Raw genomic sequence first — 24,899 nt, 5'->3', positions numbered from 1 at the left:
CTTCAGTTAAAGGTAATGCACAGAATCTCTAAGGAAATGATGAAAAGGATCATCCTCAACTCAGCATCTTTATTATTATTATTATTATTAATATTATTATTATTATTATTATTATTCCTAATCCCCTCCCCATCAGAAATGCCTTGGTCCTCAGTAAAGACAAGTAGTAATTGCTTCTTCTTTTTCTGAAAGACTTCCTCTCCTCACGGCAAAAGACTTCATTAAAGTAAATAGAAGAAATCAATACAATAAAAACAACAGAAGTCCACAAAAGCAGCACAGTATATCTGGGACTTAATATCAGGTGGGCAGAGTAGTTAAGGCGATCAGGAAAGTCAAATCTGGTATTGTAAGATGGAGAGGCTACCCTGCGTATCTGCATGTAAGGTAAAATCCCACCAAACAGCATATTTTTCAGTCTTCCTGGCCTTTGGCAACACATAACTCATGAGTTATCTTTTCAGTTAATGTGGGCTCTGGTTTGCTGGAGGTTTTTACGCAGAGGCTGGGTGACTATCTCTTAGGGATTCTTTAACTGGGATTCTTGCACTGCAGAGGGTTGGACTAAATGACCCCTGGGATCCCTTCCAATTCTACAATTCTGTGAATCTATTAATTACTTATTCTACAGTAACATAGTAATGTCCTGTATGTCCCATTATCGTGCCTATAGCAGAAAAGTGGATTGGGTTGCTATTGAGGTTATATGAACCTCACACTGAAAACTTTAGACAAGACAACTTCAAAACCTCAGCACCATTTCATACCATCTTATTTCCAAACACAGTCATTTTTATAAGAAGATAAAGGCCTTACCGGGGGTCCACCGTCTCCAGGCAAGCCAGGTTCTCCAGATTCTCCAGGTTCACCCTGTAAAAATTGCAGGTCAGGACCATGAAATATAGCCATGCCCTTTGCTTTTGATATTGGGAAGAGCTGTACTCTAGCCCTCACCACTGACCTTCCTACCCCACCTGTTCTCCTTTCTCTGATGATCCTGGAGTTCAAACCTCCGTCCAGTGGTGTGTATGACCTCACTCTGCAAGAGCCACTCTGGGTATTTTAGAAACCAACCTTCCTAACCCCTCAGACCACAAGCTTGCCTGATTCCATGGTGGCATAAAAGCGTAAGAAGAGCCTTCTGGGTCATGCCAGTGCCCTGTCCTCACAGTGGCCAACGCATTATGGGAAGCTCACAAGCAGGAACTGAGAGGAAGAGCAGTTCCCCTTCTGCGGTTTCCAGCAACTGGTATTCAGAAGCATGGCTGCCTCCGACCATGGAGGCAGATCATAGCTATCTCTTGCATGACCACCAAGAGCTGAAAAGAGGAATCTAGCAAGTGTCTTGTCTAGCTTAAAGGTTTAAGTGGCCAAGGATGCTTGAGCAGATTCTCAATCTCCTTGCCGTGCACAGTTCCACCCTTTGATGGTTAAATGGTCCCCTGATGGCCTCTTGGTGAGAGGAACCCTCAAAACCCTGGAGCTAACCATACTCTTGGCTTTCCTTCAGATGTCTCTCCCTCTGAGCTATAGCCTAGGCAAGGTCCATCGCTTGCCTGACTTTACCTATATCCAGGTAACAACACTGCTCAGATGCTCATCTCCTCCTCTCAAATCCCCACCCCAAAGGACTTGGGCATAGAGATGAGCCAAAGATAGGTTACCTTCTCGCCGACAGATCCAGGATTTCCAATCCCACCTGGTGGACCTTGAGGCCCATCCGCTCCTGGGGCCCCAGATGGACCCCTCGGCCCTGGAGGCCCTGGAGGACCCTGGAGGATAGGAAAAAAGAGACATTTAATTGGTGAAAAAGTTAACCTTTTGACATAAGCAGACTGCGGCAATAGCAACACTTCAGGGGAAATGGGAACCTTACCATTTGGCCAACATCGCCTGTTTCGCCCTTCTCACCAGGAGGTCCTGGTAAGCCCTGTGGAACAGTGTCAGAAGAGTGAGTAGAGCATCTGAATCACACATTTCTTTCCTTTCCCTTCCTCCCATAAATCTCCTTTAACTTGTTTTGGAAATTACCTGCAACCCCACAGGTCCTGGAGGGCCAGGGAATCCTCTTGGTCCTTCGTCCCCTTTCTGACCAAAGAGACCCTGCTGTCCTCGAGGGCCAGGCTCACCATCAGCTCCCTAAAAAACACCCCCCAAAAATCCAACCAAAATGAATGAGGGGATGGAGTAAATCCCTGATGAAGGACATGGTTGGGGCTTTTTCAGATCAGGAAGGAAGGACAGATTTCAGCACAGCAAATTTACCCTACTGTGGCTGCCATCTCAAAATGGAGCATGTTTCATTTGGATGGCTGGTAACTGGTGGAAGAGAGAACCTTAAGGAAATGAGTCTCTCCTCTTTTTGTTTCTACAGTCATGTCCCCACCCAGGGCTTGATTTCGGGGTGGCCTTTGAGGTGTTGTGGGCTCTAATTCCCACCACCCCTGATCATTGAATATGTTGACTTTTGGGAGTTGTGGTCCAAAAACATCTGGATGTCACCACATTGGCTACCCCTGCTTTAATTTTGAGGAGAAAGGGCTGTGAGGTCCCAACTCAGCCTGAAGCCAGAAGACCAGATCCTTTAATCCTAGGAAACAGGTTGTGACTTTTCAATGGTAGAGGAAGGCACTCTGAACATGATCAGAGACTATGATCTTCACATATTCAAGGATTCCTCAAATGAAGTCCAGTACAGTTCCCATATAAGTGAAGTTTGACAAGATATTGGATGATTGAAAATAATAGCCATACTTACAGCTGGACCTGGTTGACCAATTGGGCCCTGTGGACCAGTAGGGCCTGGTGGACCCTGGAAAAAAAGAGATGCATGCTCAGTGCATTGATCAAGGGGATAGCAAGCTGCCTACCTGCAAACAACATGTAATTGATTATGTTCTCCCCCCACACTGCGTTTCCTTTTCATTGAAACAAACAGGGTGGAATGACGTAATAACAAGATAACCAAATTACATAATAATGCCAGGTTCAGTGGAAGATGAACACAAGGAAATGAAATTCAGGTTTGGTAGCAAAATGAAAAGAATGCTGCATGAGACCATTATTATTATATACTTCTTTATACTCCGCCTTTTCCCATGACAGTTCTCAAGGCAGCTTACAGATAAAAACAAGAACTACTAAAAACATATTACAAAAACCATAATTAAAAAACAATTATACACTGATAGAATTAGAACTATATACATATATAAAATCAGTTTAAACCATACCAATAATTACAATAAAAACAGCTTGGCACCAGCTCTTTAATTAAGAGCAGGCAGATCTCTAAAGCCTACTGGCAAAGGGAAGTCTTCACCTGCCAACAGAATGAGGAAGGAGCCAGTCTGGCTTCTCTAAGGAGGGAGTTCCAAAGTCTGGGAGCAGCCACCAAGAAGGCCCTCTCCTACATCCCCATCAAGTGGCCCTACAAGGGTGGCAGGACCAAGAGAAGGGCCTCCCCTGAAGATCTCAAAACCTGGGCAGGTTTGGTTGAGGGAATACCATCTTTCAGGTACAGGTGTAAGAGAAATCAATAAGGTTTGGCTTCAGGATTAAGGATAATGAACTTAGTGCTGGCCAACAACAAGAGAGAATGTGATATGGAATAAGGATGAGGGTGATATTTGGTGATTCATGTACTGCTTTAGCAACACAAAACAAAACTGTGCTAAAATGTTTTAACATGAATAACCTCAGACTGCAGGAGAGCTAAATAACTGCTACACAAACTGAATCTAAAAGGTGAAAAACTATTTCTGCAACATTGCTTTGGACACTCTGTAGTATTCCACTACATCTGAGGAAGTTAGTCTCTGTGATTTGCATGACAATGACTATATCCATACTGTGCACTCTGTAGTGTGTTCAGAGAACTCTGGATCTCAAGAGTTCAGGGACCTTTCCCAGGTACTTGGAATAAAGAGGAGCATCAGGTGAAGAACAAAAGTTGTCCTGTGGTTTGATTCCCACAGGGAACAGAAAATAATACCTTTTTACATCACCACTTGCAACAACCCACCTCAAGAGGAAAACCACACCTTACCTGTTCCCCTTTGTCACCTTTACTTCCCTTCTGTCCTGGTTCACCAATTTCACCCTATCCAACAAGGGGAGAACACAAACAGCATTATATTTTGTTAGAGCAATCAATGAAGTTTGGTTTCAGGATTAAGGATATTGAGCATTGCTCTGGTCAGCAATTGATAAGGGTTACGTGTGTGAGGGTGACATTAGCTTGGTTCATATCCTGCACTAGTTGTGCAAAAACACTCTATCATGTGTGTTTTGCCACATAATGCTAAGAAAGCTGATTTTAAAAGGGCAAACTGATTATAGTAACTTGTTGAAACCTTTTTGCAACTTTTGTTAATTTTCCAGTATATTTGCTTGTTATGTGTCAACCACTGATTTAATCTTTTGCACTCTGTACAATGTTCAGAGTACCCATGGTACAGATGGACAAGGTGACTCTCCAGACATGCACATCAGAAAACAAAGGGATACCCTGGTGTACGTTTCAAATGATTATCTTGTGGGCTCATTTCCACAACAATGTAGGGCAATCCCTCTGTAAAACGCAGGTTAAACAAAACCCAGTAAGAACATTAGCAAGGAGAGGAGGATATCCTTCACTGGATACATGCTAGATTGATAATTGATTAGTGGCAGATTTTGCTAACCTGATTATTTGGGGGGTGGCAGGGGGTGGTATTGGGAAATGTCTCCTACCTTGTCTCCATCTTCCCCTGGTGGTCCAACAGGCCCTGCTGGGCCAGGTAGCCCAACTGGACCTTGGATACCATCACGACCAGCTGGTCCTTGAGGGCCTTTTTCACCCTAAGAAAGGTTAAAGGAGGAGGAGAAATCAAAATCCCAGATCAAATTCCTCTCCACTATATTGACACGTGTAACTTGCTCATTTTAAAACAAGCCTAACTCCAATCCTTGCTCTGAGAAATAAAAAATAAAGTAAGATGATGATGGTGATACCCCACCCATCTGGCTGGGTTGCTTCCAACACATATAAGAATATAACAAAACATCAAAAATTAATAACTCTCTAGTTGTCTCTACCTCAAGAAGATGAGGAGGAGATCTATATCAGAGAGTAAGTAATGAGCTCAGGCAGGATGGATCTCCCCTCCCATCAATGTGCAACTAAAGCTTTTTTTTTCCTTTAAAAAAATATATCTTATATTAAGAAAGCACATATATCAGCAGCTTTATACAGAGTGAGACCCACTGGTCCATCTCTCAGTATTGTCTACCCTGACGGGCAGCACCTCTCCAGGATTTCAGGCACAGTATATTCACAGCTGCACCTGGAGTTGCCACCAGGAACTGAACCTGCATGTAATGTGATGTGAAGTACCACTGACCCAAGACGCCGAATAACAATACAGGAAGGTGCCTTATGTTGAGTCAGAAATCAGGGATGGGGAAACCTTTGGCTCTCCAGTTGTTGTTTGACACCAACTCCCAGCAGCCCTTGCTGCCAGAATGAACAGGGATGATGCGAGTTAATGTACAGCAACATCTGGAGGGCCACATGTGCTGCATTCCTATTCCACAATGTCTTTATCGGATTATATCCATGGTTTCAGGCAAGGAGTGTTTTCCCTAGCCCTGCCTGGAGAAACCAGAGGGGATCGAACATGGGGCCTTCTGCATGCAAGGCAGATTCTCTGCCACTGAGCCATGGCCCTTCCCTAAACACAAAGTAAGGTTTTAGTCCTTATAGTTCTCAAGAAAAGACTGAATTAATTTGGAATATAGGAAGCTGCCTTACTCAGACTGCTGGTCCGTCTGGCTCAGGATTGTCTACACTGACTGACCGCAGGCAGTCTTCAGGGTTCCAGGCAGGGGGTGTTCCCAGCCTTACAAGTGGGGATTGAAAGTGGGACATTCTGCGTGAAAAGCAGATGCTCTGCCACTGGGCTGAAGCCTTCCGCAGTGGAAATATTCCGCCGTACATCCTAGCCGAGGTGCTATATTTCAGTGGGCAGACTTTTAGCTTCAAATGTCACTGATGCTTCGTATTGACTGGAGAAGAAATACTGCAAACTTTGAAATTAGCTTAGCTTCTTCAGTTGTCATTTCTGCATTGCATAGGGTTGGACTAGATTGCCCTTTGGGTCTTTTCCAACTCTAGACTTCTATGGCTTTATCATTCTTATGAGTTGCTGTTTCAAAGCATTTCCTTTACTTGAAGGCCTAGACTTAGAGTGTGAGCAGAGAGAGGTAGTTGCCCTGCACTCCCTCCCCCTGCCTGCAACAGGATGAATGTTTGATGTTTCTCTCCTTTCCAAGAGCATCACTTCATCCTCTCCCTTGAATTCCAGGCGCTCTCTGCAGTAACCAATCTGGCATCAGATAAACTACCCATTTCAGCTCTCTGAAAACATTACATATATAAAGGCTACGGTGCAGACGTCTGCGACACAGCTCGGAGAGGGAGATTAGTGCCTCAGGCCTGGCTGCCATCTTTCAAAAACTCTACGCCAACACTCAGTTCAAGGTGGCAGGCAGGCAGGAGGGAAAAGGCCTTACTGAGGCTGTGTTTTCCACGCCTCTGAAAGTCACAAGCTGTGTGTGGTGGGAAAGAAGAGAGAGAGATCATCATGGCCCAGAGTAGAGTGGAAAGGAAAGCAAGAATAATAATGATATTCTTCTGTAAGAAGGGTCATCAACCATCAACATCAACACCTACCCACCCATTCTGCCCAGTGGTACATCCCCAGGGACTGGGAGCCAGGAGATACACTGCTACTGAACATGGAAGCTCTCTATTGAATTATCATACCTTTAAAACACACACACACACACACACACACACACACACACACACAGGCTTCTCCTCCACGCATCTCACCACATTACATGTTTAGATGGTTGATCCAAGTTTTAATCTTGCTTAGCCTATTGTGATTTTAACTTTTTGAAAGCCTTAAACTATCGTTCATCTTTTCTTACTGTTTTGTCTTTTTTTGTAAGCTCATTTTGAGGCTGTTGTCTTTATAGGATCAATCAGTGTATAAACGATATGAAAATAAATAAATATATAACCCAACGTTACAGGCTATTTTGCTGAATTCTGCTGAGATTGCATGTGCTGTAGCCTATTATTTGCGAGTTCAATGGGCCCTGTCCCATTTCTCTTTAATGTTCAATGTTTTATTATTTTTTGTATATGCTGGTACAAATAATAAAATCATTATTATTACTCAGAGTAGATCCACTCGCTCAGGTCTGCTCATTCTCATTGGCCTACACCAAGCAGAACTTAGGGCATGACCCTTTCAACTCAGAGTTACATCCCTAAAAAAAATATTGCCATTCTAAACAATTTAGCTTTGATTCCTGCATTGCAGGGAGTTCATTCCAAGTCTAAAATTCGATTCTTCTAACTAACCACTTGCATCACTTGCAGGATCGGACTACCCCAGCCCCACCCACTGACCGTGATCTGAATGTAAGACTTACCGGGGTCCCTTTCTCACCAGCAGGGCCAGGTGGCCCTTGTGGTCCAGGCCGCCCTGGCAGACCGATGGGGCCGGCTGAGCCAGCAGGACCTCGCTCACCAGGAGAGCCCTGGATGAGAGGATGGAGAGAGGGTTGGTGGACATTCAACAACAAGACAAAGGCTGCTATGAAACCATCAAAAATAATGTGAGTGTGGACAGCATTTGCTAACTTCAGGTTCAGTGATCTCTTTCAGGCTGCTTGCAGACCTGGAGCCCTCTTTAGTGAGGGGATGGGGACCAGAGCATAAGAGCACTCTTCCCTCCTGTGGCTTCCAGCAACTGGTACTTAGAAGCATTACTGCATCCAACTGTGGAGGTAGAACATAAGAAGATCTCTTCTGGATCAGGCCAGTGACCATCTAGTCCAGTTCCCTGTTCTCACAGTGGCCAACCAGATGTCAGTGAGAATCCTGAGCAAAAGAGCACTCTCTTGTTTCCTGTGGTTTCCAGCAACTGTTATTCAAAGTATTACTGCCTCTGACTGTGTAAACAGAGCATTGAAGGTTCAAACTCTGTATGAGACAATTGCATATTCCTGCATTGCAGGGGGTTGGACTAGAATGATCCTCAGGGACCCTTCTAATTCTACAATTTTCTATGCTTTTATGCTTCTAACAACTACTAGTTCTCAAAATAGAAAAATTAACATCCATAAACAATGTATAACGGCTTTTTAAACATCATACTGATGTTTCCATTACATTGAGATCAATGTCAGTTGTTACCTACATGATGTAAAAAGTTACCTAACTTACATTAAGTAGTGGACAGTGAGACTAATAACATAGTATTGGGAAGAAACTGAACTGCAGCAGCATGTAAACAGCAGTGATTGTGACAAATGCAGGTCAAAATCAAAATCACAGCCTCGTTACACCCTCTACATAAGGGCTACTCTTCCAGCTTCCTAATGGGTCACCATACTGCTGGCTCTCAAACAAGCATAGAACCCCACTTTATGTAGAATTAATACAGGAAATCCAGTCCTACCAAAGAACCCAGGGCCAGACACCAGATGCCACAGTTTAGGTGCAGCAATTTGCTTTGATTAGAAGATAAGCAAACAAAGAACTGAACAGTCTGCAGCGTTTCTAAGGTGGAAGAATTTGGCTGTTGGCAAATGTGAAGATTCAAGGCAATTCTAAGTTTTGTACTTACTGCTGGGCCTGGGGGTCCAGGAGGTCCTTCATTGCCCTTCAATCCCACAGGTCCCTGCAGGCAAGAAGATGGGAGAGAAAGAGGAGAAAGGTCACCCAAATGGAAAATTAGCAGATGACCAATCAGGCTTTTGTTAGGGGAAGTCAACTGTGTACCAGTGCTTTTTTAAAAACCATTTAAGAGAGAAATATGCAGGCACCCTCAAGAAATATTTAAATGATGTTTTTGGCTATCTGACCTCAGCCTTTGATATAACCAACAAAGCTATGCTCTGGCTCAAATTATGGAAGCTAGGGATGGATAGTCGACTGGTGACCATAATTAATAACCTGTGCACTGGAAATACAATGTAAGTTAGAGCAGACAGACAATGTCAGCTGTCAGCTGTACAGTCAACAAATGTGTAAGGCTTGCTGGCCCCTTTTTTTGGTTATCATATATGTGAATGATATCATTGTCCACTCATCCAATAAAGCTACCCTTCCAGCATTCCCAGGCTCACAGAAAAGGAACATATTGAGGTACACCAATTATATGGTTCTGTCATCTCAGACTCAAACTGGTATGCAGAAACTATTAAAATTGTTTGGGGGAAATTAGCAGAAGGAACACCATGATGCTTCCAACGTAAGTCCTGTTACTTACGATTGGACCAGGAAGACCCCTATCTCCTGGGAATCCTCTCAGACCAGATGGACCATCTTTTCCAGGAAGGCCAGCAGGACCCGGGTCACCCTGCAAGGAAAGGTTCAAGGTTCAGAATTGGAAGGAGAAACTCATTGCTTATTTGCACAGTTGGATTTTTTAAAAAACAAAAGTTTTGTTTTTAACATTCTGTTTATAATGTGAGGATTCAAATGTTAAGAACAGAAATTAGTAAAATAAAAATAATAAACAAAATGTATTTTAAAAAAACAACAAATCAAGAGGCATTTTAAAAAAAGCAATTCCTATTCCTTGGGCCATTTTTAAAAAGGTTTCTTGTTTTAACAGAGAGAGAGAAATCAAATTGATGAGGGACATCATTAAGTTCTCCCTTATGGTCAATACAGACTAATCCTACCTGGGGAGGGGCTATAGCTCAGGGGTAGGTAGAGCATCTGTTTTGCATGTAGAAGGTCTTGCTCAGGTTCAGTCCTTGATTGCATCAAAACAGACTCACCTTTGTTCCTTCCTTTCCAGCTAAACCAGGAAGTCCTTGTTCACCTGGAGGTCCAGGGGGCCCTGGATGGCCACGCTCACCCATTGGACCAGTTTCCCCAGTAGGACCCTACGAGGAAAGCATAGAGAGTAATTAAATGCACAGAAGGAGACACTTCTTTTCCATATGACACTGAAAGCAAGAACAACACATGCAAAAATACCGGAACAGGAGAGAGGGAGCTTGATCTGAGAGGTATATCAAGCTCTGTGGTTTAGCAAGAATAAGTAAGTCCCAAGTGCGGCAACCTTTTCACATCTATAAAAGTCTGTGCATATTTGTATATTCTGCCTAAGGACTGGGACTGTTTTAAATAGTTATGCAATCTGCAACTGAATGAATGAATACATCTATGTACATCTTGGTGGTCCTGACCTTTCTGCTCCCTTAGCCACTCTCAGACCAGTGGAGAGGGAGCAACAGCACTGAAAGGGCATATCCACTTTTCCATTTGTCCCAAGTTTTCTACTGCTTGTTGCAGTGCAGATTTGTACTGCCACAAGTTTTGTCTGGGATTCTGGGTCCTCATCCCACACCTTCCTCCACAACTATTCAATGAGGCACCCATAGAAGCTCACAATATCCTGTCCATCACTGTTCCACTTTTCTTCCTTCTTAACCACCCCTTTCTCTGCCCCCTTGTGCCACAGCACTGCAGTGCATGCCCTGTTTTCCTATTGCTCTTTTTCAGAGGTTCTTGAAGTCCATTTTGTTCCTGTGCACATGTTCACAAGCACACAATTAATAATAATAATAATAATAATAATAATAATAATAATAATAATTTAAAAAAATATTGCCACTTCTCTGGAACCCCCAAGGGGAAGTCCAACAAGAGCAAGTTAAAAATAGACTGTAATTTGATTAACATTAAAGGAAGACCACTCACATAGCCCATAATGTAAACATTTAAGGTGTCAACAGCACAGGGTGCTGACCGCTGCTGCAGCCAAGGAATGGGGGGCTACGTGGATGGTTGACATTCCCCTGTTATTCCCCATTTTTGCATTGTGGTCACACATCTGATACTACTGGCACTGGAAAGGGAAGCTGCTTTCGCTCTCACACACATACACATATATGCGCAATGCCCACATGTGTGCAAAAGGGGAAACCTTTTGTTAAAAAATATAGTGTAGGGCAGAGAACCAGAAGTGCACATCAAGAGGCTCCGGAGACCACTGGAAATTTTTACACAAGGCATGGGCGGAGACAGAAGTGGGGAGGTGAAAGAGGAACACCTACACAATGTGTCACAAGGGAAAGTGTGTGTTTTTCCATTCAGGAGCCCCCCCAAAAGGAATGGATCAGAAGAAGAACCAATTTCTAATTGGGTTTTAATGGGTATTTCATTTGTTCTGTAAAAAAACAATTTTTTGTAAAAAACAAAACGGTTTTCGCATTTCTGCATTGGGCTTAGAAATGATAAGCTTTCAGATCAGTGCTACTGACCCGATGCAAATTATAAGAAAGCATGAGACAAATGGGAGTGTGGGCAGACCCCTAAGTGTCCCAATCCTGCATCTCCTCACAAAGGAAAAGCAAACATCGCAAAACTTCTCATTGACTCCATTAACAATGCCTTGGCAACATGCTGTTTCCAAAGATTACACTAATTACGTTTTAGCATATCCAAACAATAATTACCAGGCAGTCGACTTTTACACCCCAGAAAGCAGACACAAACATGGGCTTACAGAATTAACTCTGCCATTAATCCGACAGGGTCTACTAATTGCTAGATAATTGGATAGTTGGCAGTTCTCCCTGTAAGGTTGGGAGAAGGAAATTGGCAAGAGGATAGGGTGGTTTGGTCTGGGTGGGGAGGGGGTGCTTACCTGAGGACCGACAACTCCCGGAGGCCCAGGGGGACCTGTCTTGCCTTGGAAACCCTGTTTGAAAAAAGTAAATAAGAAATTACTGTTTTAAAAGAGCAGTGGATAGCTAAATAAATTGCTAATCTTTTATCATGCAAAATAATGATCCAGCTGACATTGATTAGCTTATTTTCTCCAAATAAGTTTTCTTATCATCTTAGAAAGAGGGAGAAATCCCAAAGGACTTGATACATATTATCATTTACGCTTGGAGTGTAAGTTGGTGCAAGATTCTTGGAATTTAATTTTGACAGAAATGATAGATATTACTAAAGAAACACTTGTTTGTTGTCCAAAATTAATCTTAGTGAATATTTTCGATGGTACCAATGTAGATATATTGTCAAAAGAACTGGTCTTATGTATGACAGTAGAACAAATTCACTCAGAAGGTGGTAGACTCTCCTTCATTGGTTTTTTTAAAAGCAGAGATTGGATGGTCATCTGTCATGTATGATTTAGTTGAGATTCCTGCATTGCAAAGGGTTTGACCAGATGACTCTCAAGGTCCCTTCCAACTCTGCAATTCTATGATTCTATATTATTGGCAGTTGAAATAGTAATTGCAACTCAGTTGAAAACAGTGCAAAATCTGACACTGGACACGGTGCCACTTACTTTGGAATATAGCTAAAATGGATAAAATTATGCATAATTTTAAATTTCGACAAGGACCAGAACCTCACATACTTTTAATATGATTTGGCATTCCTTTATGACATATACAATAGAGCCATCATTTTCAAGACAGCCTTGTCACCAGCCTGGCAAATCTGGAACTAGACTTGATAATTAGGTAACGGTGATTGTCTTTACTTAAGAGTGGCCTTGCTATTTTAACCCATGTGCAAGTGGACTCATTCTAGCTGCCTATTTTGTAGTTATGTTTGTCATATTTTGTTTTCATTTTCATCTGTTGCTATAACTGTTCTGTCTGTTTTATATACATTATATATAAAATCCTGAAGGAGATAGCAATAGGGAAATGAAAGGTGACAGAAGGAGTATCTGAATATTTGCAGGTTGTCAGATGGGAAAGCAGATTACATGAGGTTCAAAAGTTTGGTTGTTACTGAACCAAAACTTTCCACAGATTGGAAGGTGTGTGAATCAAGTGCAACAGAACTGATGGTTTGCACAAAACTCCCCCAAATCCAGCACAATTAGCTGGTAATGATGAGAGTTGGGGTGCAAAACATCAGAAGGGCACCAGCTTTCAGCAGAGGAGGCTGGTTTAGACTGTAAGACTCTGATGAATGAGCTCTAAGAAGAAAAAGGGAATTGTAAGAACATAAGAAGAGTCTGCTAGATCAGGCCAGTGGTCCATCTAGTTCTGCATCCTATTCACTTAGTGGCCTAAGAGATGCCCTAATGGGAAGCCCACAAGCAGGACCTTAGTAGAAGAGTAAAGCCATAAACTCCTGTTCCCAAGGAGGCAGGAATTCTCAGTTGTCATTTAAAGAAGAATGGTGGCAACCGGCTACAACCCAACCAAAGGAATACTGATGATGGTGCTATGGCCCACATTCCCCCACTCATTTTATTGCCCCCTGAAAACTGATGAAAGGTCCCCTTTTTATTCCTTCTGAATAGGGTTGCCTGTTGTACTTACCACTGATTTTCAAATAATGTCTAGGATGTTTATCAGTGGCTCCTCACAATGAAAAGATCAGCAATGGCAGACAAGGCCCCATAAAATGCTATGGTTGGTGTTTCAATATATCTTGAGTATCATGACAAAAAAATTCCTTCCAGTAGCACCTTAAAGACCAACTAAGTTAGTTCTTGGTATGAGCTTTCGTGTGCAAGCACACTTCTTCAGATACGAAGAAGTGTATCTTTTGTTTTGACTATGGCAGACCAACACGGCTACCTATTTGTAACTTGAGTATCATGGTTCATCTTCCAAGAGATCTTGACCATGGTTAGTCTTCCAAGATACCTTGACTGCCATGGGTGGCCTTCTAAGATATATTGAATCCCATGGTTGGTCTTATAAGATATAATGAATGCCATGGTTGGTCTTCCAAGATATCTTGACTGCCACAGTTGGTCTTCCAACACATATCCCCAGCAGAAAGTTGAACTCTCATTCTGCAGTGGAACATGCCCAAGAATCCTCTGCAAAGCATACAAATACACAGAACACAACCACACATCAAGTACCTATCAGAATGGGGAATATCTCTGTGTACTTACAGTTTCACCTCTCTGCCCAGGATGTCCTGGCAACCCGTCCTTTCCTGGTGGACCCTAGAGGGGGAAAGAAAATGCTAAGAGGAAACAGCCAGCAAGATTTTATTCACATACAAGGTGTGATGAATCCGAGCCAGTGGGTTGTCTTGTAGGAGTTTTTAAAGCTCTGTTTTGGTTTACTGGGTGCATTGGTGGGTCAAGGGCAGATGCTTCTCTCGCTGTTGTACTTACTGGAGGGCCTTTGGGTCCAGGAAAGCCAGTAGGTCCTTGGGGCCCTGGAGGACCCTTAGAGACAAAAGAACACAAGAAAGTTAGTGTTGCCACCTGGTGATGCTAAAGCAATTGGCCTCTCACTTGGGGGTGGGCTCTAGAGCAAGGGGTGGGGCAGGTTTGGTAGAACCTCAAGATCCATCTGTCAGGGGCAGGTGCATAATTACAGCAGAGGGAGGCTCTTCTGTTGTTGTTATTACTACTACAACTTTCCTTCATAAGAACGTAAGAAAAGCCTGCTGGACCAGGCCCATGTCCCATCTAGTCTAGCATCCTGTCCTAAAAGGAAACCTGCAAGCACAATTCAAGGACAAGAGCCCTCTCCCCTCCTGAGATTTCCAGAAATGGGTGTTTAGAAATGTTACTGTCTCCCTCCAGGGAGGCAGAGCATAGCCATTGTGGCTATCAGAAATTGATAACCTCCTTCTCCTCTATGAACTTGTCGAATTCTAGTTTAAAGCCATCTAGGTTGGTGGCTATCACTGCCTACTGAGGAAGCAAGTTCCCCAGTTTCACTATGTGCTGTGTGAAGGAGGACTTTCTTTCCTCTGTCCTGAATCTTCCCACATTCAGCTTCACTGAAAGTCCACAAGTTCCAGTATCAGGAGAGGTGGGTGGGAAACCTCTCTCTATTCTCTCCCCCCTGCTGTGACATCATTTTATGAACTTCTATCAAGTTGCCCCTTGTTTATCTCTCACCTAGTTCCTGTCAGATTCTGTTTTTTTCTTACCCTTTCGCCTGGAGGACCAGGGGGCCCATCACCGCCAGAGTTGCCCTTTTAATGAAGAAAAAATAAGGACATTAGAATGAGAGGGCTAACAAGGCCAAAAAGACATAAACATCAGTTTGAGCACACAACATAGATCTGGGGATAGGGTGTCTGGAATCCCAAATACCTTGGGTCCTGGTTTTCCGGTGATACCTCTCTGACCACGTTCTCCTCTGGGACCCTTAAGATAAGGAAGGAAACTTGTTACGGTGTGACCTGTCTGATGATGCAGAAACTGGCCCAAAAGCCAATCCCAGAAAAGCCAAGAAGCAGGAAGGGACAGGGTGGCTTACCGTTGGGCCCCGCTGTCCTCTTGGTCCAGGTTTACCAGGAGTACCCTAGAACCAGAAAATAAGAGGTGACCTTAAATCACTTGGAACAGAGTACCTTGGAAGGTGGTGGACTCTTCCTCATCGGAGGTGCTCAAGCAGAGGTTGGATATCATGGCACTCTCAGGCATGGGATGTCCCGAGTGAGGAATTCACTCTTTAGCATCAAAACTATACTTGCAAGTTAGGAAAAGGCATGTCCATCAGTTGTATGTCTTTCAGCTACTTCTAGCTATGCACCCAATGAGGCAGCTGCCCCTGACCTCAGCTTATGTGTTGGCCCCACCCAAGCTCCGCACAAGCAGACAAAGATTCTGCCTGCATGTAACCTGTTTCTGCTCCTCCTGCTTCAATCCTTTTCTGGTTCCAGGATACAGTGGAGTAGAAGAGATATGGGCAGGTGGAGGAGGTATGGAAGCTCTTGACTTTACACTTGCCTGACCGATCTTTTCCTCCTCCTGTACCTGTTCTTCACTCTCCAATCCTGCAGCTTCTTCCACCCCTGACTCTTGTCTCCTGGCTGTTATAGGCTCCACCAGCCAAATTGACACCATCCTCTTCCCTATCTGGATTGCAAATGTTTGCAATCTACTCTGAGCAACCAGAATGTTAATGAACATTCTGCTCCATCATATCAGTTCAGTCAAATGCTACCCAGGACAAAATGCAATGTTACTATCTTGAACTCTGTTGATTTTCAACGGATGAGAGGAGGGTGACCAAGATGATCCAGGGTCTGGAAACCAAGCTTTATGGGGAACGGTTGAGGGAGTTGGGTATGCTTAGCCTAAAAAAGAGGAGACTTAGAGGAGATATGATAGCCATCTTCAAATATCTAAAGGGCTGTCAAATGGAAGATGGATAAAGCTTGTTCTCGCCTGCTCCAGAGGGTAGGACCAAAACTAATGGATTCAAGTTACTAGAAAGGAGTTTCTAACTAAACATCAGGAATAACTTTTTGAAGGTAAGAGCTGTTTGACAGTGGAATGGACTTCCTCGGAAGTTGATGGACTCTCCTTCATTTGGAGGTTTTTAAGAAGAGGTTGGATGGTCATCTGTCATGTCTTATATAGTTAAGATTCCTGCATTTCAGGAAATTCGACTAGATGACCCTCAGGGTTTCTTCCAACTTTGTAATTCTATGAGCTGGGCTGGGCTTCAGACAGTTGCAGTAGAGTGGTGCTTTCGCTGCTAGTTTTCCTCACTGCCTGGCATTTGAATTTGTCCCATGATTCAGCAAGGAGAGGGTGGCATTTCGTAAGACACGACTCAGTGGAATGAAAAGCTGTCAAAAGCCTCCCCTATAGCAGGCTAGGGGCGTGTGGTGGGGAAGTGATCTGTGGCTAACAATCAAGGGATGAAAATTGTGCACCAGAAAAATAAGAGCAGCCGGGCTGGGGGGAGGGAGATGGAAAGTACATGGCCCCCCTCCCGTCCTCAAGTTATGTAAACTAAATTTAGATGGCACAATATTAACATGTTGAAAAGCAATTTATACCTCCTGCATTCCGATCAAGCATGCCTGTTAGAAGCAATTTGAATTTAAATGAGAGCAAAAGGGAAATTTAACGCTGTCCATGCTCTCTCATTGTAACATGGGTGCTGTTGAAGAACATGAGAGCCCCCACCCCCACCCGACTGCCAGTCAGTCTCATAATTATGGAAATGGAGTTTGCTTTGCACTTGGACAAATAAACACAAAGCCTTTTAACCAGCCCCTCAATGTTATCCTAATCACAAGGGATCCTTGTCGCGTCCCTTACGCTTTGGTTTCCCCATCCTCAGGTGTCATAAACATGCACTGGAGGAAAAATGGGGGCTTCAGATCAGGGCAAAGAGTGATGTGGGTTTCACTAGATGACCCATGGGGTGCCTTCCAACTCTACAATTCTGCAATAGGAATGAGTCAAGCATTGACATAAAAAGAAAAAAAAGGCTCTTACCCTTCCTCCTTTCTCACCATTTGCTCCTGGAAACCCTGGAAATCCAATGGAGCCCTGAAGGGAGAGAAAAGAGAGAGAAAGAGCGTGTAGGAAGTCACTATGAACATTCTGTAGCTGCGAAAATAACATCACAAGGCACCCTAGCGACCAAAGAATCGCACTTCCAAGAGAAGAGAAGGAAACGAAGTTGTTGTGGAGCCCTTAACAAGTCAAAAAGAGTGAAATTTCAAGACCATTCCTTTGTTTGTTTTAAACACTTATATTGACTTACATAGTTCCCCTCCTCCCCATTTTATCCTCACAACAACCCTGTGAGGTAGATTAGTCTGAGAGGCAGTGACTAGCCCAGGGGGCTTCTTGGCCTAGTTGGGATTTGAAGCCTGGTCTACCTGGTCCTAGTCTGACACTCTAGCCACAAACCATACTGGCTCTACCCAGAACCCATCTTCTCACAAAGCAGTTTACAATCACTAAAACGCATCAGATAGTGATCAGTAAAACACTACAACAAGATTATTGAATCCAGGAAACAGGAAATTATGTTCACATGTGGTGGGGCTGTAAATATGTGCAATTTCTTTGGCAAAGGGTGTTTAAGGAGATAACAGAAATCACTGGGTTAAAGCTGACCGAAAGTCCAGAGGTAGCATTATTATTAATTTTCGATGGGGTGGAAGGTTCACAGGCTATGAAGGACTTGCTCACAAATTTACTGATAGCTGCACAAATTATTATAGCTAGGAAGTTGAAGGGGAAAGCAGAATATAAAATGGAAGAATGGTATAAAGAGGTGTAGGATATAGCTATTAATGATAAATTAACATGTGCCATTAAATTAACATGTGCCATTAAGGTAAGACTGGGAATATGCAGGAGAAATGATTCTGAGGAGATATGGAGGGTGTTTGTAGAATTTGTACTGTTAAAACGGAAAGGGGTCAAACCATCGCAAGAGGTGTTGAAATTTTGGGAGGTTTTATAGTTACAATGGAATGGTCTCGGTGGTGGGGTGCACATTTTTATTCTTATTTATTTAAGATTATTACTTTGTCAAAATAAAACAAAAATGATTAAAAGAAAAAAAAGGTATTGAATCCAATTGCAACAGGACAAACAAGGAAACGGTAGAGTCCTCCCAGAGCAAGGCATGGTGAGGTGAGGTGGCCCAAAAGATTGCCCAATGTAGTAGTCAAAACTATGGTTGATGCTTTTTTCAAATGTCATCTTCACAGATAAGAACATGATAGGTGAATTTGCCCCGTTATGAGGAAACACATTGAAAGGACACTGGAAGTGCTATGTGGAATATTACTTGACTGATACAAACAATATTATCTAGCTCTGATTCTTGCATTGCAGAGGGCTGGACTAGCTAAGCCTTGGGGTCCCTTCCAACTCTATGATTTTATGATTCTGTGAAATATATACAGGCAAGGAACGAATCTTCCTGGTTAATTATGTCTGAAACATCAAACAAATCTGTCCCCCACCCGTCAAGCATTAAAAATAAATAATAAAACACCATGCTTAAAAAAAAATCAAAGAAAAACAACAACATTAACATTGCTCCAAACACACAGTATCTCTAGAGGCTGTGATAAAATATGGGGGGGGGGGGGGGAGAGAGAGAGAGAGATTTCTAATCAAAGCACAGGGTATTTCTCATTTTCTTAAAAAAGAGAATTTGTGGACACCCACTCAAAATGAAAGTGAGCATGGGGTGGGCACCCCCTTTTATCCTAGAAATGGGGCCACCACTTTTATGCTACAGTGGCACTGCCTTTGTAATCATTATCCTTAATTAATTATCTAACAGTTTGCAGGGAGAGTAATGTGGGTGCTTTGGTGCTCTCCTCCTTAAGACTGCTCAGAGTGGAAGCACAGAGAGGGAGGCAGTCAATGCCAGCATCAAAGGGTTTCCTCAGAGCGCCTACAGCGGCATCACCCGGGATGCTTTGATTCCTTACTCCCCTGGTACCCTGTCGGATCTCTCGTGTGCACTCCTGGCGCCTGGAGTAGCATCCCTGCTTAATAATTTAAGGTTGATGAGGCAGCTTGAATGCTACGAGCTCTCGTCTTGAAGAGGCATTTATTATGAGCGTAAATTTTCCTAGAGATTTGCAAAAGGTTTGCAGGCTCTGAAGATCTGTTTATTTAAAATTGCTTTTGTGTTTAAAACTGGAGGGTGGGGGTGGCGTAGCTAACTGCAAAGCTAAATGGCAGCATAATCTTACGTCTCTGAACACAACAGGGTGAAAATCGCATTGAGGGACAACCATAGGCTTTGGAAGAGCAAAAAAATTAACACATGGAACAGTAATGATTCAAGGATTTTGAGGATCTAAACTCCACACATTTCGATCTAATGTCCACACATTTCGATCTAATGTCTGAGCAAACTCAAGGCTCAATATCTGAGGACTCAGACAAGGCCTCAGACACCGATATGTCTAATGGGAATGGTTACCCGCAAAATGGCAGAAAAGTGGCAGCAGTTATGCAGGCCAGTAGAGACTCAGATGCCTACATAGACAGATATGTATCTGAAGAAGATATGTATCTGAAGACAGGTATCTGAAGGTATCTGAAGAAGTGTGCATGCACACGAAAGGTGATACCAATAACAAAATTAGTTGGCCTCTAAGGTGCTATTGGAAGGATTTTGTTTGTTTGTTTCGACTACGGCAGACCAACATGGCTACCTACCTGTAACTATACATAGACAGAATTTGCCATGCCCTAACGTGTGACTAGACCACAGCATTGGCACCATTTTCAGAGAAATTTAAAATCCTTTCTAATTAACCAGCTCTCAAAGTGCAAATGTAGTGCTGAATCTTGCAACCACTAATCAATCTGAAATACAATTAATGCATAAGGCCATGGAGGATCGTGCCCTGAAGCTCGAGGAACAATCAAACAGAAATAGATGTATTTCCCCCAAAAAAACATAGACCTACCCAGAGAATCAGGAAAGGAGAGATGTGGCTCAATTTTTGGTGGATTGGATAATTACTTTGAATATAAATACCACCATGTCAATAGCAGATGTGGAGAGGGCACACAGAGTCCCTGGAGGCCGAAGCAAAATGGGTGAAGCCTCGCGTAATATTGTCATCTGCTTTAAGCATTATAGACTTTACCATATTTAAAGCACTCTGTAACATCAGGGGCTTAAAATATGAAGAATCCAGCACTGCCATATCAATCTGGTCTAGTCACTCTCACGCCCAGCAACGAGATTTTCGCCCTTATACAGCTGCCCTGAAGGAGGCTGGCATTGCCTATCATTGAGGCTTTCCTTTCAATATTAATAGCTCAGCACAGACAGTGTGTGCTGGGTGACAACCAACCAGCTGAAAATATGCTAAAAGATCTTCAGCTTTCAACATTGGTTAACGTAGCTGACGGTGCCCTCCCACAACTTAGGAAAAGGCAATCTCCCCTGGAACGTCAAGATAAACATGAAAAACAGGACACCACACGCTTGATCACAATACTCTCTGTTTTATTCACCTATCAAGAGTGCAGTTATCCAATGTCAAAATATTTAAGGTACTTGTATTTGTGTTTATCATCCCGTCATGGGAATGGAAGGCTTGGAGTAAAGCTGGTGGCCCCTGTTTGCTCCCATGTTTGCCTGGGCATTACTGTGGCAGATTTCCACTGCTCATGTGATTCCGCACAAGTGGAGCTTTCTGCTCCCAGGGCAGCTAAAGGTTGCATGTTTGGCAAGGTTGGTTCTGTATCATAACAATTATGATAGTCCAGTGTTTGACGAAAGCCTCCAGGAAGGGCCATTGATACTTTGGCAATTGGTAAAATCTTCCAAGAATATTATACTTTCCTGTACTCATCCCGACAATCCTTCACAATCCTCTCTAGAACTTTATCTCTCTCAAGTGTGCCTTTTGTCAGAGGTGCACAGGGATTATTTGAATCAACCAATATCCCAATAGGAAGTACAGGAAGCAATAAAAAGACTAACATTGGGCAAATCACCAGGACCAGAAGGCTCCTCAGGGGAATATTATAAGGCAGGCATAGGCAAACTCCAACCCTCCAGATGTTTTGAGACTACAATTCCCATCATCCCTGACCACTGGTCCTGTTAGCTAAGGATGATGGGAATTGTAGTTCCAAAACATCTGGAGGGCCGGAGTTTGCCTATGCCTGTTATAAGGCATTTGAAATGGAGCTCTCACTCTGGTAAATTAGACTATTTAGTTCTATTTTAAATTGAAGTGAAATTCCCCAAACATGGTGAACCTCAGAACTGACCCTATTGCTGAAACCAGGGACTCTTATAGACCTATTGCTCTTATTAACGTTGATGCAAAACTTTTCACGGCAGTAATGGCTGAAAAGATTAATAATTTTATTGGACAATGTATTTCAACCGGCCAAACTGCCTCTATCCCATACAGGAATATATTAGACTCAGTAAGGAGAATCCTTATTGTTATTCATGAGCTCCACACACAAAACTCCTCTGGAACTTTAATTTCTCTCGATGCCTTCAAAGTCTTTGACAGAATTCAATGGCACTTTAAAAAATATTTATTATCTAAATGACAATTTGGTAAGCAATTCCTGCATATGATCAATCAATTTTACCTACAGTCTAACACCATCATTACAGTAAATGGGTATGACACCAAACCCATCCACCTCAATAGGGGCACTTGTCAAGGTCACCACTGCTCTTTGTAGTGGTGATAGAGGTGCTTGCCATTCATTTGCAGGCAGATGCAACTATTTAGGGTGTGAAAATTAGAAATATTGAGCACAAAATCAGTATGTTCACTGATGACACTGGTTAATTTTCTGACTCTCTTAATGCACTCCAACCACTCAAAACACAATTGAATGCACTTCATGCAGCTGTGGGACTGGAAATAAATTATGCAAAATCTGCCATTCTTCCAATTAACTTACCCGCAATGACTTTTGAACAACTAATATCACAATCAGAATTTAGTATTGCTCACGGTGCCTTTAAATATATTGGCATTAATTTAACATCAGATCTTAAGCAGCTTAGCTGCAGAAACTATAAAACTCGCTCAAAGATATTTCCCAAGAATTGGTGAAATGGAAGCATTCAAATCTCAGTTGGCTTGGCAGGACAGCTGTGATTAAAATGTCTATTCTTCTAAAGTTCTCATTTTTTTTTCAGGTTTTGCTCATCTGTATTCTCTCTTCTCTGCTTAAAAATGGCAATGAAAGCTAATTCTATTTGTCTCATTCAGGGAAAAAAATCTAGAATAAATTATGAAATGTCATAATAAGGGACGTCTTGGAGCATTTCAGATTAAATCTCAGATCCCCTTGATTAGGGAACAAAATGACATTCCATGGGTGCACATTGAGGCCCCTCCCGCTTCACCATCAGTAGGGGCACTTCCTTTCTTAAAACTATCCCGGACAGAGTGGAGAAAGATCCATACTCCATTTTTAAAGGCTGCTGGAATGGAGGGACTAGGACTCAGTTCTGGCCCCCAAGCTCTCACCATTGGCTCCACTGCTAGACCATACATCATTCTGACAGGAGGATAAATACGGACAATTTAAAAAGAAACTTGAGAAGAGACGCATCTCTCAGAAACAAGACCTTCTTCCTAGAGGTATAGCAATTTCTGAAACTTTCTAATGTGAGCATCCCAAACAGATAATTCTCCACAAACAAAACAAGGCTTACCTTGGGGCCAAGTCTCCCAGGGTATCCCGGTAACCCAGGAACGCCAAGCTTGCCCTGTAAAAACAAACCAATATTTAAGAAATGAAGAGAACAGGTTTTATTTGGGGAACTCTATATTTAACTTAACTCCAGAATTAACCTTTATGCTTACACAATACCGAAAACGGACTTGTATCTATCATTTGTCTTATTCAGAACAGGGTGGTGCGGTTGTACCCAGTGCAAGCCTTGCTCAGAGTAGATCCACTGAATTTAATGGACATGACTGCCTTAGAGCCATTAATTTCAATGGGTTTGCTCTGAGTAGGACAAATAGACAAATAGACCCATTAAAATTAAAAGACCTGACTAACCTTGGTTTGTTAAAATAAAAAAATTCCTTCCAGTAGCACCTTAAAGACCAACTAAGTTAGTTCTTGGTATGAGCTTTCGTGTGCATGCACACTTCTTCAGATACCTGGTATCTGAAGAAGTGTGCATGCACACGAAAGCTCATACCAAGAACTAACTTAGTTGGTCTTTAAGGTGCTACTGGAAGGAATTTTTTTATTTTGACTATGGCAGACCAACACGGCTACCTATCTGTAACTTGGTTTGTTAGTTTCAGTTCATTTGCTTTGACTAAAACTGTGACACAGCTCAAGTATTTTTGGGGTGGGGAGGAATCCCGAGCTTTGGGCATGATCCAAAATGAAGACTAGGCCAGCATTGGATGGGTGAATGATGGGCAGCCCTTTCTCTACCCGACTTCATGCTTCCAGGGTAATCCAAGAAATGGTAACAGTAATAACAGAATAGGTTTTGATCCACCCCTGGTCTCCTGAATCCAGAGAGTTCTGCTTGGACAAGACACTGCCAGTGGCACCAGTAAAACGGTCCAGGTAGTATTTGGTATACCGGGTCCTCCCTTAAAGAGGGCATGTATTACAGTGAGACCTGGAAACCGACACCCTGTGTTGTGGGTGGGTACGATTGGTCAGCCACAACACCCGATTGGTAGGTCCCTCGTAGCTGGGTGCAAACTGGCCAATAGGACGCAGTCCAAATGGTTCGAGGGGCCTATTTATACCCATGCACGTGACCCAGAGCTTCCTCTTTCGGCACGTGCATTCAGAACACCCACCCACCTCTCCCTACTTTTAGGGTTTTGCGCTTGACCTTGCTATGCCGTCGTGTGTCGTCTGTCGTTGGGACAGGGGCACTGCAGGAATTTCCCCCACTTGGCTGATTGGCTGTTGACATTTGGGTTTCGCCTGCCGCGTAGCAAATCGTCACAACTTGTAAGGTTGCGGATAGGCTCTGGTTCAGGTGATAGGGATGGGAGAACGCTCTTACTATCCCTATGTGAAGGGTATTCCGTTAAAGGAATCCAGGGACTCGATGGTTTGGTCAACCCCTGAGAGGGAGTTGTGCCTGTGCCTGAGTCCAGCGGGACATTTGGGTTGCGGAGATAGCCTGTTCCCGGCTTTCTGCTTATCCAGGTGTTTACCCTCGGCTGACCTATGCTGCAACCCTGGGTCAGCGCTACCTGCATGGCAGGGAGCTAGTCAAACCAGAGCCTATGCAACCAATCACTTTCTGTAATCAATAAAGTTGTGGCCTAAATTCTGCCAAAAACCAAAACCAAAATTTGAGTCAAGTGTGAATTTATTTAGGGGGGAGGTTTCTGGGTCTGAACATGCAAATCTCTTAACTAGCAGGAAGTCGGATTGGAACAGACACAGATGCTGTAGAATAAATCCTAAATTCTGACTGTTCAAAACCCTATCACAGAGCTTTCCTATGCGTGTCATAGGAGTGCCATGTGAACGCTCCCCACACTCCTCCCGGAGCTGGAAGGGGGTTAGTTTAACCTCTGGTTTGCTAGTAAAACTGGACTACAGTGTCGCGAAATAATGCATATCTAAAAAGTGTGCCACCAACAT

General features: G+C 43.1%; 1 protein-coding gene across 3 annotated transcripts in view; it reads right to left on the bottom strand.

The window, feature by feature from the left end:
• Positions 1 to 24,899, bottom strand: part of COL5A1 (collagen type V alpha 1 chain) — a 184,275-nt gene that overhangs the window by 27,018 nt on the left and 132,358 nt on the right. For all 3 annotated transcript variants that reach the window (XM_080989706.1, XM_080989708.1, XM_080989707.1), the window contains exons 31-49: positions 22,975 to 23,028; positions 17,274 to 17,327; positions 15,295 to 15,339; positions 15,129 to 15,182; positions 14,963 to 15,007; positions 14,193 to 14,246; positions 13,965 to 14,018; positions 11,727 to 11,780; positions 9,850 to 9,957; positions 9,333 to 9,422; positions 8,688 to 8,741; positions 7,489 to 7,596; positions 4,735 to 4,842; positions 4,049 to 4,102; positions 2,759 to 2,812; positions 2,032 to 2,139; positions 1,877 to 1,930; positions 1,665 to 1,772; positions 817 to 870 (exon numbers count right to left, since the gene is read on the bottom strand). In XM_080989706.1, coding sequence (XP_080845832.1) covers positions 817 to 870; positions 1,665 to 1,772; positions 1,877 to 1,930; positions 2,032 to 2,139; positions 2,759 to 2,812; positions 4,049 to 4,102; positions 4,735 to 4,842; positions 7,489 to 7,596; positions 8,688 to 8,741; positions 9,333 to 9,422; positions 9,850 to 9,957; positions 11,727 to 11,780; positions 13,965 to 14,018; positions 14,193 to 14,246; positions 14,963 to 15,007; positions 15,129 to 15,182; positions 15,295 to 15,339; positions 17,274 to 17,327; positions 22,975 to 23,028 — 1,314 coding nt within the window. The remainder of the gene's footprint in view (positions 1 to 816; positions 871 to 1,664; positions 1,773 to 1,876; positions 1,931 to 2,031; positions 2,140 to 2,758; positions 2,813 to 4,048; positions 4,103 to 4,734; positions 4,843 to 7,488; positions 7,597 to 8,687; positions 8,742 to 9,332; positions 9,423 to 9,849; positions 9,958 to 11,726; positions 11,781 to 13,964; positions 14,019 to 14,192; positions 14,247 to 14,962; positions 15,008 to 15,128; positions 15,183 to 15,294; positions 15,340 to 17,273; positions 17,328 to 22,974; positions 23,029 to 24,899) is intronic.

The sequence above is a fragment of the Podarcis pityusensis genome (assembly GCF_964106645.2).
Source record: "Podarcis pityusensis genome assembly, chromosome: Z".
Lineage (NCBI taxonomy): Eukaryota > Metazoa > Chordata > Lepidosauria > Squamata > Lacertidae > Podarcis > Podarcis pityusensis.
This window is presented reverse-complemented; position numbering and strand designations above follow the sequence as displayed.